We start from the raw sequence: 19203 nt of genomic DNA, 5'->3' as shown, positions 1-19203 counted from the left end.
GTGATTGACAAAAGCAGAGAAAAGGAAGACATATATTATAAATATATATAAATATGTGTATATATATACATAGCCTATATATATATATATATATATATATATATATATATATATATATATATATATATATATATATATATATATATATATATATATATATATAATGTGTGTATTTATCAGGAGGAAAAGAGACGTTCGTCTTGAATAACTCGAAAGATTATGATGCCCTTGGGTTGTCAGTAGGGTATTGAGAACGAAACCTGTCCCTTTTCAAGGATATTTTGAACTTTTAACTTTTCAGTTTTCAATGGTAAACCTCGAGTGTGTTATGATGAAGCTTCATGAGTCGTTTCGTTCTCCTCAATTTTCTGTTTGGTCATTTCCAGAAATCTGATTCTCTTTTATAGTCTCCAAAAACGATATACGAGCTCTTTCAGTCCTTACAATTTCCATTGCTATTTCCTTCCTTTTCATTTTGAGTTCTGTTTTTTTTTTTTATATCTTGGAACATTTAACACTGAATGTAGTTATTAATTTTATTATAACGTAACATTTTTCTCATCTGTCAGGATATCTTCTCTATCATTCCTTCCATTCTCTGCATATCAGGAACTGCTCTTCCCGTTCGCTTGTCTTTAACTAATTGTTTATTTAAATAGGAAGTGATGTTGATAGGCACAATTCTTCAGCAATAAAGAAGTGCATAAAATGAGAGGATGAATAATAGAAATGGGAGCCTTGATATACTACGTGGATGATATAGTGTCTTCCTGTAGTAAGAAAAAAAAAATATTGTCATAGCTTTAAGCATCAAACCACCAGTACTGTTGGTAATAGGAAATTTATGGCCAGGAGTAAATGGGAAAGGTAAAGGAATAATTAAGAATATAGATACTGAAATAGTAAAGGCGTAAAAGTACTTATGGAAACGGTACCCAGAAAAAGGAAACCACAGATCAAACATAAGCAAGAGGCAAGAAAAACTGGAATGTATGCTACGGGAAATATGGAAGCGTTTACCTAACATGAGCCGTGACTTTGCAGGTAAGACTGAAAATACAAGGAACAGCAGTGGTGCCGACTGTTTCTGAAAATAATCATGGCTAGTTGGTAATAAAAGAAAAAGGAACGAAGGAATTAGAGATACTTCGGTACAAGATTATCAAATGAATGTCCGAACAAGTTGGTACGTCACCACGATGGGGATTGATAGTAGAAACAGATATATAGCCACTGGAAAATGGAATTTATTATACAAGGTTATGCTTTCGCATGATAAAGTAACGTCAGAGAATAAAAGATTAGTTAAAGAGGTGGTGGATTAAGGAGCTATGTAGGCTATGGGAGGTTGGAGTCGGAGAGAGAGTTAGAAAATGAAAAAAATTAAACCTAAGTAAGACATTTTAGAAAATGACTACGCAGAAACATCTTATATTTTGTTGCTGAGGATTTATTTCCAATAATTTCAATGCGAATAGCCAGGAACCCGCCCCCCCCACCTCCTTGTTTTTTTATTCATGATCTTTGGTAACGAAAATGCAGGTATGAAAGAGCTACAAAAACCGAGACATTTTAGAAGATAAAATGTACTAGGACATTCGGTAAGGCAAAATATTAGCATCATGCACCGTACTCACGTTGCCATCGTGTAAGCCTTACCTTAACAGCAATCCGTTTATTTATGCAACTGAAGGATAGTGCTTTCCCCGTGGTATCTTTTCAGGAGACTATTACAAGAAAGTTATTTCAAGCTTTACAGTTGATTCCCTAACTGATATAAAGGCAGAGGAAATTATTTTGGTTTATAACGCTAAGAATAGAAATATGCCTAAAATCTCTGGTGAAGTTTCAGCCTGTTTTGTAAATGTAAATTTACCGTAATTATCATTTTCAGTAGTGACTCTCCTTTCAGCCAATAAGATAACCATTTGTCTCCAGTTTGCAGTCCGTTGAAAGAATATCTTATGTTAATGCTCTATGGCATAATAAGACAGCATATATTTTTGAAACAGACATACTTGTAAGAAATAGTTACATTTTTATTACAATTATCTGTGATGAGAATTGGCTTTTGAAAACATGCTTGGTTTCTGAAATGTGATTTTTCAGAGGATTAATCTTAGTTACAGGATTTTGTTGAAAAACAGTGTTTTCTGTCATTTAATTGTAAATGAAAGATAGTTTGACGCATACTTTTGTTATGAAACTTGTAATATTAGATATGTAAACAACTTTTCAATTTCCCGCTGAAAAAGTTTGTGTACTGTAAGGTGCTGCCACCTGGCTGTAATATGCGGCAAGGAATTACCTAAACATTGCATTTTCTCAATTTATTCTCTTAATTAAGACGCAATATAAATGGTAGTACATCCAAATAGATTATGAATCATATTTATAATTATTTATACCAAGTATTCTATGAATTAAAGCCGATTTAGAGAGAAAAAGCATTAAATGTGGTCGCTTCTATGGGTTGCGGCGAACACTCCCATGATGCTTTGCGTCTGATAGTTTTAAACATGGCGGACCCCTACAAAATCGGAGACCTGGTTTGGTGAGGATTTTTCTCAATTAAAACGTGTTAAAATCAATCAATTGCACTTAAATTAAACATACAGTCGTTTAAACTCCTCATGATTAATTCTGTTTGTCTTTTACAGGGCTAAGATGAAGGGTTTCTCACCATGGCCTGGTATGGTAAGTGTCCTCTAATGTTTGTTGATAACCTCAGGAAGTCTTCCCACGCCGGCAATAGTTTAAAATGAATTTAAATGTCGAGTTTCTGGCGTTTTATTCTCATTATTGTTATATGTTACAGTATTTAAGCATATTTAGTAGGGGGTTTTGTGGCTGACTGCGGTAGACGTTCGGGATATGGTGTTAGACCTAAAAGCACTGTCAGGGTTGGGTTAGACTGCAATAGCCTGACCTCACGAGTTCAAGTCGGGTTTTCTTTAAAATAGTCTTAAGTCATTTGATTGAATTCAGCCTTCAAGTCTACGTTTCTTTAAAATATTCCGTAATCTATTTTTTGAGTTCAGCATTCTAGTTTTCTTTTTAATAGGTAGTCTTTCATCCTGTAATTGAAATTGCCATTCAATCCTAATTGAATTCAGCCCTCAGATCTAGTTCTTCTTCAAAATAGTCTTTCATCTTGTAATTGAATTCAGAATTTAAGTCGACTTTTATATCAAAGTCTTTCATGTTGTAGGCCTAATTGAATTCTGCTCTCTAGTTTTCTGTAAGATTGTCTTTTGTCTTAATTGAATTCAGCCTTCTGTTCTAGTTCTCTTTGAAATAGTCTTTCATCCTGTGATTGAATTCAGCATTCAAGCCTAGTTTTCGTAAATATAGTAGTCCATATTGTAATTGAATACAACATTAAAGTGTAATTCTGTTCAAAATAGTCATAACCCATAATTGAATTAAGTGTTCTAGTTTTCATTAAAATAGTCCTTTATATTGTAAATAAATTCAGCATTCAAGCCTGGTTTTTTTCAAAATCGTCTTTCATCCCGAATTGAATTCAGCATTGAAATCTTGTTTTTTTATAGGCTAACAGTCTTCATTTTGTAATGCAGCATTCAAGTCTAGTTTCCTATAAAATAGTCTTTCATTTGTTTTGAACTGCTTTTGGAAATTCATTTCAGTCAGAAATACCCTGTCAACTTGTTAACCCCACTTTGCCTGAAAGTTTGGGTGTACTTTGATGTCAGAATTCAGTTTTACTTGAAGTCAAAATTCAATCATCCTTGAAGAATTAGCCATTAAATAGGCTTAAGCATTGAGGTACCCAAAAATCTGGTTTCACACTTGGGTCCCTTAGAAATTGGTGAATATAGCCTAAGCTAGGGGTAGGGTCAGGCGCTGATCAAATCCTGAGGCCAGACCAGGTAAGTCTGTGATGAACGTAAGAACGCTCACTTTTCTGAGTGCTAGTGGGCATTTTGATCAGAATTTTGTTTATGATTAGCCTATATAGATACCCGCTTATGATTAGCCTATATAGGCTAGATACCCGAGGTATCAAGCATGTACAGGCATTCCCCGGTTATCAGCGATCCAGTTGTACGGGGCTTGTCTAGCAATGAAAATCAGCAATTTTTGGTGTCGAAAATTGCTGATTTCCACTTATTAGCACCGATACTTGCCCAACAGAGGTATTGATAACTGAAAATCACCGATTTTCGGTTATCATCACACCGACAGAACGGAACCCCTGCCAATAACTGGGGACTGCCTTTATACCACTATTTAGCCTATACGTAGAGGTTTCAGAATCGTCTTTATGAATTAGTAAAACTACCTATTTAATTTACACACAGGCCTAGAATAAGTTGTTAATGTCTACTTATATTTTTATGTGCACTGGTCTTGATAGTAAAAAAATCTGGTATCATAATGTTGCTCAAGCCTGTTTAGAAGGCAAAATGCAGGATACTCTGCATATGGAGAGGTCATGACTAACTTAGGGAGTGAAACATTCTTATGTAATGCCTGTTACAGTGAAGTGGAAGCATAGCCCAGATCATGTGACCCCTCTGTCTACATTGGCTCCGAGTTTATAATACTGTACTAGGCTATGTAACAACTAGGATTTACTAGGCTATTTATTATTAGCATACCCCAAGGTGGAGAGCAACTGTATCCCTTTGCAAGGTGCCTTTACTAAGTAAATCATCCAGTTCATAAAACATCATAAAAATGTAAAATGCAAATTTTTATATAAGTAACTTACCAAGTAATTACGTAGCTATAGTTCCTAACTAGTATGGCAGCTAAAATTTGAAATTCGCGGTAGTGAGTCTTTTGTTTTGGTGTAGGTAACTCGCCCCACCCATTGTCGGGAAAGAGAGAAACAACTCTGCAAAGAGCCTCAATTTGTTTCTGCCGGCTTATGACGAAGGTTGTGGGCTTGCAACTATTTTTGGAATTTGTTTGCTTTACTGGTTGTTGGTTTGGACAAATTGGTGAAGCATTTTACCTTTTGGTAGCCTTTGGCAATTTAGCAGTGATAGGTTTTTTAGAAAGCCAGTGTTTTCATGAATTTTTCCTTTATTCGCTATTGAAACTTGTTTTTACAATTTTTAGACTTTTATAGCCAATTTGGTCGTTGACCATGTCCGACTCAAGTATGTCCAGTACTCAGTATTGCAGCAAAGGGTGCAATATGAGATTGACTTCTGCTAAGTATGATTCGCATACCATTTGCCCGAATTGCAGGGGTTAAGTGTGTTCTTTAGAATTAACGTGCTGAATGCGTAGACTGGGATTCTAAACAGAAGAAAATTTTAAATTCTCACCTATCCAGAATTAGTGAGGGACAGAAAGAGAAAAGTGACAATTAGGAGTGATAATACGGCTACAGGCAGTCCCCGGTTATCGGCGGGGGTTCTGTTCCGATGATGTGACGATAATCGGGGATCAGCGCATATTGGCGACAAAAATCCCATTATCGTCGTCGCTAGATAAGCGTGTAAAACCGGATCACAGATAACCAGGGAGTGCCTGTACAGTTAGTCAGGAATCTGCTAGGTCTTCTTGTGGTATTGATATTCCTATTGTTTCTGTTCCTTTAATGTCCCCTATTCCCAGCTCTCCAGCTGTACCACCCGATCCTTTACCTGGCTCCCACACTTCCGAACCCAATGCCATTGCCAGTCTTGAGTCAGGATTCGATCGGAAATTCGAGTTGATTGTGGAATCTATGTCCCAGTTAGCGACTTCGGTTTGTTCCGTTATGGACCAAGTGAGGAAAGTGAGTGCAAAAAGTACTGGTGAAGTGTTGGTGGAGGAGTGGGCTCCCTGTCCCTCCGATTCTCCTAGGCAAAGGTCCCTGGCACACTCCCTTGAACCTGGGAGAAGCCATGCCTGAGACCCAAAGGAGGTCAGTAGGGTCTGCCCACAGGCAGTCGGCCCCCCAGTTGCACCTGAAGTCAAGTCCCAGGAAGCTATAGACAGCCAGTGGAAAGGCATCTTTTCAGGAGTGTACTGTCTTTCCCAGAGTTCAGAGGCGTCTAGCCCTGAACAGAGGCACAAATGGCATTGCAGTGATGAGTCAAGGCGAATGAAAAGGTCCGCAGTAGATGTAGATCACACCCCTCGGGTGTCCTGCAAGAGAATCAGAGATTTGGAGCCTTCCTGCAGTTTTTGGGATAGCCCAGAGCATTTCTCACCAGTGCATTCAGATGGGGAGCGTCAGAGTTTGGCGCCCAAATGCACGTTTCCCCTCTTGCAGACACAAGTGCCCATTAGCGCTAGATAGTGAAGTAGCGTCTGAGCACCCATTAGCGCCTGTACATATGAAGACTCCCGCTCGCCTGGTAGCGTGTGAGTGCCCAGTCTCCTTTTCTAAGCACCTGGCACCAGTGCCTTCAGGTGTGGATCAGTCTTTGGCTCCCATTCAGCAGCACCTTGATGACATCTTAGGCTTTTTGAGGTCAGTTACGGATTTATCCTTATCTCCGTTGTCATCTGTTGAGGAGGAGTTGAATAAGGACGTAGATAAAGATTCTTCTCTTTCGGCTTTTGCAGCTCTTCTACATTTCCGTCTTTTAGTTTTCCTGCCTTTTTCTTGTCAGCGGCTCCTTCCTCGCCTGCGTCCACATTCCAGATGAGCAGTCAACCTGGGAAGTCTTCCAGGTTGCCCAAGATGATGCTCTCTACTTGGGCAAGGAAGGGGGTGAGCGAAATAGAGAGTTAGCTCTCAGTCAAGAGAGAGCAAGGGAAGGCTCTCTTAAGTTAACCCCCTCTGTAGTAATGTTTTCTTCAGCCGAAATCGATCATGTACTTAGGAATTTATTCAAGGTGTTTGAAGTGATTAGTTTCTTGGATTGGTCGGTGGGCACCGTTGCACGCAAGATAAAGGACTGCTCTTCTTTACCTGTGGACTTTGCCTCAGATTTTCTTGGTGTCCTTTCTTGTACTGATAAAGGCGTCAGGGATGCTTCTCAGTACGTAGCCTCTCTTTTTACAGTGGGGGTTTTGAAGACAGAACTATGGTGTTCATACACCACCAAGGGAGTTACTACGGCCCAGAAGTCTGCACTTCTGTTCTGCCCTCTAGTTCATGATCACTTGTTCCCACAGTCAACAGTCAACAAGATTGCATCAACCTTGCAAAAGAAATCGACTCAGGACCTTTTGTCGTAGCCTTCAAGGCGCCCAAAGGATCTTCCTTCTTTCAGTAATAAGGCAGCCTCCCCTCTGCGACCCTATCCCTTTCGTGGCAGTAGACAAAGGTCCCAATCCAGACCTCAAGTGAACGTCCATTTTTCATCTTGAGCCATTAAAAAGTCCTCAACTAGGTCTTCCTCAAGGAAGTGAAGACAATGTTCTCTGTGCCCCACTAGGTGCCAGACCTGTTTTGGGAAAGGTGGAGTGAGAGAGGAGCAGAGTATGGATCATAAAAGTCCTAAGGGAGGGCTACTCTATCCCGTTCAGGGAAAAAAACTCCATTAATCAAAAGGCCCATCGTCTTGACTAACTACGGCTCAGAGAGGTTCTCAGCCCTCTCGGAGGAAGTTTTCCTCCCTCAAGAAAAGGGCAATTGAGGTAGTCAAGGTTGTGAGCCTGGAGGGGTTCTACAATCATCTGTTTGTAGTCCCCAAGTCTTCAGGAGGGTGGAGACTGGTCCTGGGCATCAATGCTCTGAATATCGTTGTTCAGAAGACAAAATTCAGAATGGAGATGAATCCCTATTCTCTCATCCATTTGCCAAGGAAACTGGATGGTCTCAGTAAATGTGCACAATGCATACTTCCATGTTCCCAGACTCAAGGAAGTACTTGAGATTCGTTTTTATGGACCAGTTCTTCCAGTTTCAAGCCCTATGTTTCAGCCTATCGACGGCCCCTCAAGTATTCACTCGCGTTCATGTCCCTCTTGCAGGGTGGCTCCACCTCATGGGCATCAACAACTCATTCTTCAGAAGACCCTTCTTCTAGGCCAGGATCTAGGCCTGTTAATCAATCTTCAAAAGTCCCAGCTGGTTCCGACTCAGGAGATACTTTATTTAGGGATGACTTTGAACTGTAAGATTTTTTGGGCTTTTCTGTCTCCCAAAGCTTTTCCATCTCCCAAAAGAGTGGAATCTTGTCTACGGACCGTAAACGAGTTCCTCTCCCTTCAGACCTGCTCAGCCAACAAATGTATGAGTCTCCTTGGAACTCTGCCTCAACAGAGCAGTTTGTTTCACTGGGGAGGCTTCATATGAGAGTCTTACAGTTTTTCCTCTGAGCCAGCTGGGACAGGAAAAATCACCCAGACTCTTGTTTTTCCAGTGACCCAGGAGATCAAGAAGCACCGGCTTTGGTGGAGGTCAGAAGACAGGTTGCTCATAGGGAAGTCCCTATTCATTCAGAACCCCAACCAAACTTTCACACAGAGGAGTCAGACATAGGCTGGGGAGCTCTCCTGGGGGGCAAGGAAGTCTCCGGGACATGGTCATTGGAACAGAAAAAGTGGCACATAAATGTGAAAGAACTAAGGGCAATTCACTTGGGGTTACAAGCCTTTGCATTAAAAGTCTTCGGCTAGGCAGTGGCGGTCCATTCAGACAATACCACAGCCCTGTCTTATATCAGCAAGCAAGGGGGAACACATTCTTTCTCCCTCTGGGAAGCGGCGAGGGATCTTCTACTGGGGACAAACCAGAATCAGACGAGAGGGGTGACCAGGATTGTCCAAGGCAGACTGAATGTTTTGGCAGATCATTTGAGCAGACACAATCAAATCATCCTCACAGAGTGGACTTTAGATCCACTTGTAGGTCCAGACCTGTGGAAACTGTGGAGAAGATTGACTTTGGACCTCTTCGCAACTTCCAGAAACCATCGTCTCCCTCTGTTTTGTTTGCCAGTTACAGATCCCGTAGCATAGGTGACGGATGCCATGCTGCAGGATTGATCAAACAAAGATCTATATGTCTTCCCTCCCTTCAGGATTATAAGAGATGTCCTGAAAAAGTTCCATCCCACCAGAATGTGTCGATGACATTGATAGCCCCATTTTGGCCCCTAAGAGAGTGGTTCCCAGATCTTCTGGGACTCCTAGTAGACTTCCCAAGACTTCTATCACAAAAGCACAATCTTCTTAAAAACCCCCCATTTCAGACTGTTTCTTCGAGGATTGTCCGCTCTAGCTCCGACAGATTACAGGCCATCAAAAGACTCCTCAGAGCTAGGGGATTTTCAGAAGCGTCTGCAGAAGCTGTCGCAAAATGTAGACATCAGTCATCCAGTAACATCTACCAGAACAAGTGGTCTATCTTCCGCACTTGGTGTAGAAGAAATGGCATTTTGTCTTCTCAGATGACTGTAACAGAAATCGCGGATTTTATGTTATTTCTGAGGACCTCCAGACGCTTGTCCTCTTCCACTGTTAAAGGCTACAGGGCCATGCTCAGCTCTGTTTTTTGGCATAGGGGCTTGGGCCTATCTTCAAATCAGAACCTATCTGATCTCATTAGATCATTTGATGCCTGTGAGCAGAGGAATACAGAGCTAGTGTCTTGGAATTTAGATGTACTAAAATTAGAAATCTCACTAAGAAGACCCTGTTCCTGGTAGCCTTAGCAACTGCTAAGAGGGTCAGCGAAATACATGATATTAAAAGAAGGATTGGATTTGCTCAAGGTGATGCAATCTGTTCCTATACCCTTGGATGCCTTGTGAAGAATGAGACTCCATCCAAGCCCTGGCCTTGTTCTTTTACCATCAAGAATTTAGTAGAAGTTCTAGGTTTGGAGGACAAAGAGAGCACGTTTTGCCAAGTAAGGGCTTTAAAATAAGCTACACATGACTGAGAAGAAACAAGGACCTTCCAGTAGTCTATGGTGTTCGGTCAGAGACCACTCTTAACCCCTTTTACAAAGAATGCCCTTTCTTTCTTCTTAAGGGACCTCATTTGTGAAGCTTATTCTCAGATTGGAGAACTATTTCCCACTTCTAAAGTCAGACTTCATGAAATCAGAGCTGTAGCTATGTTGTTAGCTTTTAAGTATAACCTGCCTCTCTCTCCTCCAGTTTCCAAGCGACGCACTGGAAATGTAAGTCTGTGTTTGCGTCCCATTACTTACAAGAGGTGGAAACTGTTTTTAATAATTGCAGTACCTTAGGTCCTTTATCGGTGGCTGGCATGGTGTTGGGGGAGGAAGTGTAGGAAGCATTCCTTCTATCCTTAACCTCTTTGCTTTGACTTAGGGTGTTGAGTTCTAGGGGAGGCCGGGGGTACTATGTACTTGGATACCCACCAGTTTTTTGCGGATGGGTGGTGGTGTTTTTAATTTCATGGTGTAGGCAACAGCATTGTTTTTCTGGTTATTTTGAGGTGGTACAGCACCCAGGGCAGGGGTAATTTTTTTATGCTTTGCTAGCGTTCGGAAATGTCCTTCAATGCCAAGCTCCCACTTATGTAGCAGGTGCTCCCACAGCTATACTGTCATGTCGCTACCGGTTAAGAGCGCCAACCAGAGGCAGTAATTTCCTGCAGCAGCTCTCTTACCAGGTAAGGAAACAACAACGCATTGTATCAATGCTGGCTGATCTTTCCTATTCTGTACTCATGTTTTGGGGTAGAATATGGCCTTGTATCCCACCACCACTCAATGTCGGAATCAGCTATGTAATTACTTGGTAAGATACTTATATAAAAATGACATTTTTATAATAAGATAAAGTTTTATATGTACTGTACTTACCAAGTAATTACAGAGTGGGAGCCCTCCCTCCTCCCTTCGCATGGACATAAGGGCACAAACAGATTGAGGCTTTTTGCTGAGTTGTTCCTCTGTCCCAAAAGTGGGCGGGGCAAGTTACCTACACCCAAAAAAAAAGACTCGCGGCCGCGAATTTCAAATTTTAGTTGCCATACTAGTTAGAAACTATAGCCATGTAATTACTTGGAAGTATATATAAAACTTCATTTTATTATAAAAATGTTATGACTGATACCTTATACCGGAGGTGAAGAGAAGCCACAATACGCTTTTTATATAGGAGTATATCCTTCAGCATAAGCTGGATTGGTCATTGAATTTGGTAACAAGGTAGTTAGCTGGTGGAGATAGGATATACAGGTATTGACTTAGTGTTCCAGACTTGCATACTTTTTGCTACAAGAGTAGAAACCATCACTTTTATATAGTAATTGCCCACCATGAGCTGGAAATGCTCTTTAAAGACTTAAATTGTGCTTAATTGGTGAAGAGGTAGTGTCAACCCACTTGTTGGTAACCTGCCCTTTTTGCTGGTCATTGTTGAGTCAAGTTGTCTCTGTTTTCAGTAGGGTCATGGTTCTTGCTTGGTTTTAGAAGCTTGATGTACAGTATCTTTTGTTTTTATGCCTAGTTGTTGTTATGATGTCATGGATACAATAACAACCATCCTAATTAGTTTTGTTTCTTTAGAGGCAACTTATTTCTTTATGTGAATTTTTACTTGAAGCCTCAGGTTACCTTGTTAACTGTTGTCTGTATAGAAGGAACATGGTTCTGCCTTCTCCCATCCTCCTGACTTTGAGTTCGTTCTTTCTCTGACGTTTCTTTCAGATACAACTGTATAATAGGGTATTAATTATGGTAACCAATAAAATATGCATCATTCTACCCATCCTTGTAATTGAATTATCATTTTGCCCTGGCCACATCATGGTCCAAGTAATCTGTAAGTTCATCTGAATTGGAACAGTCCTAACACATACCAGAATAATGTAGAGCATTGTATCAAACAAAATTACAGAGGTCAGATACTTCCTTTCTTTCGTTAAATCTTCAATTGAAAACCCTTATGGACAGAGTCCAAGAGGAATCCAAAGGGAAATTAGCCTGCAAGGAGAGACAAGTTACAGGAAAAGGTGATAAATGTGAGGGAATGGAAAATAAGACCAATACGTCTGAAATTTAGGAGACATCAGCAGAGAGCAGAAATAAATTTGCTCCTTGTTTAACAGCAAACTAATTAGCATTAAACCTGATGTCAAAAAATGACGCACTGTTTGCAGTAGGTGCCTGCCTAATGTGCTGCTGCAAACAGTGTGACATTTTCTAGTATCAGGTTTAATAACACTGAGTTTGCTCTGGCAGCGATGAGGTGCATTGGTATCTCAGTGCCCTCAAGGTTTAGCCAGTCACCAACTAACTGCCCTTGCAGGGAGCTTTACATGTTACTGTGTCTCCATCACTTGCTTGACCTTGCCAGCAGTTTGTTTCCTGGGACCCCAGCCAGGAGATCCTATCAGTCTGTGCCTAATAGCCTAGTAACCCCTCAAGAGCAACATGCTCCATTTTGTCAAAACGGGAAGGTGAGCTGGGAGGAAGTCCCCCCCCCATTTTGTTTTTCTAGCAGAAGACAAAGTTCTCTGCCCACAGTACTGCACATATGGGGCTTTTTGTTTAAAGAACTCTTCGTCTCATTGGGAGCAGATCTGTACAGATCTCTGGGCACAAATAAATCTGGAGGGAACATTCTGCCTCCCCCTCCTCACTTCCTTGGTGTCTCCCAAGCCAGCCTTATTAGAGTCCTGTGAGAGGCTGGGATAACTTTCTGTCATCTGTTTGTCATTTCCAAAGCCTCTGGCAAGTGGAAGGATCATCACTGATCTCATTCTTTTGATTAGATTTCTGCAGCAGTTCCTTTTTTGGACAGAGACAACTGCCTCTGCATGATGGGCCATTGGGAATTCTGTTGTTGATCAGAGGAAAATAATGTGTTTCATATAAGTCTCTTGGAGCTGAAGGCCATCTTCTTTGCCATCAGGGAATTCTGAGGGAGTTTATCTGTTGAGGTAGTGGGAATCATGTTGGACAATTTTGTGACAGTGCCTTACCTGAGAAACCAGGTTGGGGGAACCAGATATGTTATTCCCACTGTCAGCAGAAGTATGGAGAGAAATGGATTTTGTTTGCTGTCCCATCAGGGGTGTGGGAAGATACATGAAGAGACCAAATTGTTTAGAAAATGGGTTTGTGGTAGTTGCTAAGCATCTCATTTGTCAGAAGTTCAAGTCAGCAAGAGTACCTGAGAAAGGCGATTCTGGATGTGTTTAAGAACATTCTTGGAGACAGGCATTTGAATTTAAGGTTAAGAGTCATGAGATTTAGGATGTTTTAAAATCCTCAGTATTTGAAAGGAATATGGAGGTGGAAACTATTCTAACCATGCCTCATGGAGGTCTCCCTCAACTATTATATTGATTTTACTCAAGAGACCAGTCTCATAAATCTCTAAACTTTTACTCCATTGGTCCTGTGGTGGCTGCAGGCTTTATATTAATTCTTCCTGAAGGGGACAAAGCCCCCTGGCAGTCTACTTCATCTTCATAAGTATTCTAGTGCTCCAATTACTAAAGTTTGCCATCCACCAAAGTCCTATTCTCTTATATAGCTATTAGGCACTCAGGCTGATGTAAACTGATGGGATGTGCATTACAAGAAGTAGGTTTTTTAAATAATATTTGTTAATACAGACCCACCAGTTTATATAGAGGCCCCCCCCCCTCCTTACATGCCTTATGACAAGCCCAGACACAACTTAGTAATGCTGGTGATGATAGGAAATAAATAGAAAATATATTTGCACTACTGTACTCAGTTTTATAACTAATTTTTTAGAATGTTCAAAAGCTGAAAAATTTGGGTTAGATTTAGCATTTTAGTTAGCAGGTTGTAGTGTCATCCTTGGCAAACATTTCTACTTTTTGTGAGGGTATCTTTAAGAAACCTCAGAGGTGAATGCTTTAGTAAGTTTAGTTGAACCAGTCATTGAATTTTGAATTTAGTCATCAGATTTGTTTCTTCCACAGATCATACCAGCCAAAGAAAATGTCAAAAAACCGAGCAAGAAAAATTGTCATTTTGTTTACTTCTTTGGGAGTGAAAACTAGTAAGTACATTTCATTCTGTTAGATCAGTGTAATATAGATGTTACATAATATATGCTTTTAATTAGTTTGGGAACTCAAGGTGAAAAAACTGTAACCTGTTTTTGTCTGTGAAGATTATATTCAGTAACAGTGTAATGATAATTTCAAGACTCCAAGTTTGGGTTATGTAGATCTTAATAGTTTGAATGTATCATGGGATATTCTTCTTTTTCCATAATATTGTAGACACATTTTTTCTTTTTCAGTGCATGGATGGAGGTTTCCAGTATGAAGCCTTACTTCCAGTACAAAGCTCGCCTTATGAATGCTAATAAAACTGCACCATTTCAAGACGCTGTTGGAAAGATTGAAGCTTACATTGTTGAAAATAATGTACAGGTACGTAAGTTACAGTAATCCCTTGAAAATACTCTCTTGTACAAGTTGCATCCTATGACAGATTATGTCATTTTATCAGATCAAAGGCACTTTTCCAATAATGTTGAGGCTCTTTAGGCAGGAGAACTATTTGATACGTGTTGCCCAGTTTATCAAGTTTGGTGTGAAATAGAATGTTGTGTGCTGATGTGCTGTTTTATTCAGGGAATAAATCAGATTTGAAAAACAAAGTTTAAAATTCCTAACAAGTTAGAGAAGAAGTCCATCTTGTTCAGTGTATAGTACTCTACAGTACGTCATTGAATTTGTCATTTTTTGGCTCTAATGGGGAATCAGTGGATAATGTTATAGGCCTATTTGAAGTTTGCTTCCCCTTTTCAAATGACTCAAGAATTTATAAGTTTTGTATATTGTATAGCAGAAATAAGGGAGTTGTTATGGGTAATATGGTACCTCTACCTGAGCAAATTTCAGACGTCTTTTTTAGTGGATGAATGATATTTTTGTGTGTGTGCCTGAAGTAGCAGTAAGGAATTGAAATGGTAATGAATTTTGAGAAATACCAGTAAGGTTTACCATTTTTATTATTTTAAGCAAAGTATTGTGATTTCAGTGGAGTGATTTTCTTCCTCAGGTTCCAGATCTTCCAGAGCCAAATAACACCAATCACGATGACAGTGACAAAGAAAGTACGTCTTCTAAAGACAAGAAAACTAAACCAAACAAGGTAAGAGAGTTGTTTACAAGGAGGACATTAAGAAGTTTTAAGAGTATAATTTTTTATGTGTGTTTGACCATTTTGTAATGCCACAGTATTGAAAAACTGTTTCCTGCTTTCCCCAAATTTCAAGCATTTTATAGGAATATCCAAGATGAGTTATAGAGAATGTTGGTGTTACTGGATTCTGATGATGTGAAATTATGTCGTCATATTCTAAACCTTTGAATTTCTGATGACAAAAGCACACCAGCCGCTGAAAATAATGAATTCATTAAAATCATTATGTGTGTATAGCGTCCTGTTTCATGTACAGTACATACTTTGTTTGGGGAAAGCTGACAAAAACTACTATTTTAATATAGAAAAGTATTGACCTGTAAGGGATGGGCTAGTTATATATAATGCACACCCCCAGACTGGGCAGACTTTAAAGTTGGCCAATTTAAGAAAAAAACATATCAGTGGAAAGAGGAAGATAGGCAAATACACATGGTGTAAGAAAAAAATTTTTTTTAAATTTTCCCTACTATCCACAGGAAGTTGAAAGTGGATTGACAATCCTATGTATGGCCTCTTTAAGAAAACTTTCGTAAATTTTACCAAGTTATACATGTTTTTTCTAATAATTTATTTTATTTTATTTTGTAAAATTATAATTACAACTCACACAATATCATAACAGATAAGAACTAAAATTAGTAAAAAAAATTCTGTGCATATTTGTTGTAAAATATTTACGTAAATTTACTGAGATCAGGAAATGCAGTAATTGGATTTATTCAGGTTTTTTTATATTTCTTTGCAAAATTACAACTATAAATAACATCATATCATAAAAGATAAGAAGTAAAACCAACAGTAATCCCTGGGTTTATTTATGAGCAAATAAATAAAAAGACGTCATGGCAGAGAGAGGGGCAAGACATTCCCCCTCTTAAGTTCTTAAGATGCCCATGATCGAGCTGAGCTGAATTCTTTAGTTGCCACAATTCATTTATGGGACAATGAAATATTGGAAACTCTTTCCTGCTCGATACAGACAAATCGTATGGCGCACAATGTTAATTCTCTTCAGAGGGAATCTGTCCACCACCCAAAACCTGTTTTAGATCCTCTGTTGAGGGGAGCCATCCATTAAGGGTTAACCAACAGAAAGGAATTATTGGTAATAGAGCTAAATCTGAGGTGCACGTTACATAAAATTGGTGAGTAGCAAGAATCTGAAAGGAATGTAAGTACAGTATTTGAAAATGCAAAACATTTTAGTTGAACACCATCAGTGTATATGAGGTGTGCAGTGGAGTAGGGGGCTAACCACCACCGCAGCCAAAATAGAGTTAGGTGTACGACATTTTTCCCCAGGCTTTCCTCCATGCATCGTACTTCATATGTGACCTTAAGCTTGAAACATTATGGTCTGATATGCCATGGAACACAAGTACTTTTTCACCCTTACGGGATGTAGAAACGTGGGCCAACAGACTCCCTTGGGCAAAGGCGCTTTTCCATTTGTCCCTTTAAACCCATCGCCTGCTTGGTCTCAGTGGCCAATGAAAACGCTCATAGACTGGGCTCGCGTTCCTATTGGCTTGTCTCTTTGCCCGCTAACACGCTGTAGTCTCACTCATGGATGGTCTGTTATTATTTTACTTTGTACGAGTATTTTCGTAGTAATTCAATACTGCAGTGTATTAGCTATGGCTGCTAGTGTTGATAATAGTGATCATCAAGAGATTGTTATTAGTCAAGGTGAATTAAGAGATGGCCAAAGACAGTAAATTCAACCACAAAAATCATTATAATCAAGCAAAATAACATGCTGGCACACTCTACTTTACCTTACATTTTATGCTATAGCTTAAGTAGAACATATAATAATGCCATAATTTTGGGGTATATGGTACAGGGATAAACTTCCTTTAAAATGGTGAAAACTAGATTAAAATCGTATGGTAGGTTTCAAAGATATTGATGTTTGAAATTTTTAAATATGTTCTTACCTTTTTTTTTATATTGAGCTTGCTTATGTTTTTTGGTATTTAACATGACCTTTTTTTTTTTTACTATTTATAACATATATTCTTATGTGTTGTAATGTCAATCATTAAGAGATGGCCAAAAAAAAGTATATACAACTGCAAAAATCATTACAGTATAATCAATCAAAATAAGCTGGCACACTCTACCTTACATTTTATGCTATAGCTGAAGTATAACATATAATAATGTCATAATTCATGGATATATGGTACAGGAATAAATTTCCTTTAGAATGGTGAAAACTAGATTAAAATCATATGATTGGTTTAAAAGATATTGATATTTGAAAACTTTAAATGCATTTTTCTCAGTTTGTAAAAAAAAACAGGGCTTGTGGCCTAGCTCCGCTGGGCGCCTCATATGGTTTACACCATCATCATCAATGTGGTATAGCAGTACAAATTTTATTCTTGATATGCACAAATTGAGTTTGCTTATGATGAGTCATAGAGGTTATTCTCAAAGATATCGAGAAATGTGAAATCAACTAATTAAATACCAACAATGTATAATTAAGTATAGCACTACAAATTTTGTTTCTTTCAATGTCAAATGCACCCAAGAGTTAGCGAGTGCAGATATAGTATTTTTAAATTGATAAAAGTATGAAATTTACTAGAGCTCAGTATTGGAAATTTTTAATGTCCCCCCCCCCAAATAGTGTATCATCCCATACATGTGTAATACTATTAGTTGTAAAACAGTATCAGTTACAGCACTGGTCAAAACATATAGGGGAGTAGTAAACTGTAAAATGTGCCTGTTTTCTGTGGTCTGTGAGCCAGGATCTTGTGTTGCTTTATCTCTAATGTTTTTGTTATTATTTTCAACGTTAATAGTAAATTTGGTGTTTTGACAGACTTGACAACCTGGCACTTAAATGAAAGAAATGAAAAGTGATTTTATAAACCAAACATCTATATGATTGACGTTAAAAAAGAATAACAAAATCTACAAGGAAAGTTAAACTGGTGCATTCTGAATAACATGAAATATACCCAGATAATCAAAATTACACCCATACCAACTCACTGTGTAAACATGTTAAGACTATGATCCTTTTTCAGGATGTCAGAATCCTAACCTTATTATCCCTTCCCTGCAAAAAAAAAAAAAAAAAAAAAAATTTAAGTCGTGTTTTTTCTCATTGATTACATTGCATGAGGTTTTTATACCACTACTCTGTCGTTTTCCATTCACTGAAGAGTTTTAATGTCTTAGGACAATTGTAGCAGAATTTTACGTACAGCTGTTAGAAAATATAGAGTATGTTATGTGACTGTTCCTCCTTTTTGAAGTTGGGAAGATTATGTGATAACTGACAGATCTGTTCTTTCTATCAGAAAGCAAGCAAAATGTTTGAATAGTTGATTGCTGATATCATCTTGCCCGTATCAGTTACTGTTCCTGTTAGTTATCCAGCATTTGCAGTGATGGAAATGTTAATTCTCATGGCCATACACTCTACACTTTGCTGGTTTGTATTTTATTAATATATTATTTTTTTGAATAAATGAATTTTCCAAACTAAATTACCCCTAGTACCCAGCAGCTTTTAATTTGGGGAGGGGCATGATTAATTTTAGGTTAATGGTTGGAAAAAGCTGGAAAGTGATGATGATATCATATAAAAAAAAAAAAAATTAAATTATATATATATATATATATATATATATATATATATATATATATATATATATATATATATATATATACTGTATGTATATTTATATATATACTGTGTATATATATGAGCAAACACAGAAACTACTTATAGTGAGACAGAAATGTGAATTCTAGTGAAATGGTGACAGGAGAAGACAAGATGCAGTGTGTATGCTACTTGGAGATGAAGTGGCAGATGTCATAGAAATGAGGTGAATGAGTAGGAGAACAATGAAATATAAGGATAATATTACTAGTGATGTTAATGCATGCATTTGTTCTCAGTATATTTCTCAAAATGTTGAAAACCAGAATTATGGAAAAATTGTCAGTAGTGGGTTGCTATGTCATTTTGTCTGTCTTTTTTGGCTGGTAATTTTTTTTTGGGGGGGCGACCAACTTCTTTAGTCTAGCCTAGTTTTAGGGAAAAATATAAAAAAATAAGTAAAATTTATTCCAGATTTTGCCAAATGGTAACATATAACTGATTGCTTGAAAAGAAAAAGGTAAATTACAAG

General features: G+C 38.4%; 1 protein-coding gene across 2 annotated transcripts in view; it reads left to right on the top strand.

The window, feature by feature from the left end:
• The first annotated feature begins 2260 nt into the window (after positions 1 to 2260).
• Positions 2261 to 19203, top strand: part of Ndf (Nucleosome-destabilizing factor) — a 228245-nt gene continuing 211302 nt past the window's right edge. The window contains exons 1-5 of one of the 2 annotated variants that reach the window (XM_067122496.1): positions 2261 to 2554; positions 2661 to 2697; positions 13801 to 13880; positions 14127 to 14259; positions 14894 to 14986. In XM_067122496.1, coding sequence (XP_066978597.1) covers positions 2469 to 2554; positions 2661 to 2697; positions 13801 to 13880; positions 14127 to 14259; positions 14894 to 14986 — 429 coding nt within the window. In that variant the 5' untranslated portion in view covers positions 2261 to 2468. The remainder of the gene's footprint in view (positions 2555 to 2660; positions 2698 to 13800; positions 13881 to 14126; positions 14260 to 14893; positions 14987 to 19203) is intronic. The other variant, XM_067122494.1, reaches the window with a different exon arrangement.

The sequence above is a fragment of the Macrobrachium rosenbergii genome, chromosome 20 (genome assembly GCF_040412425.1).
Source record: "Macrobrachium rosenbergii isolate ZJJX-2024 chromosome 20, ASM4041242v1, whole genome shotgun sequence".
NCBI lineage: Eukaryota > Metazoa > Arthropoda > Malacostraca > Decapoda > Palaemonidae > Macrobrachium > Macrobrachium rosenbergii.
This window is presented reverse-complemented; position numbering and strand designations above follow the sequence as displayed.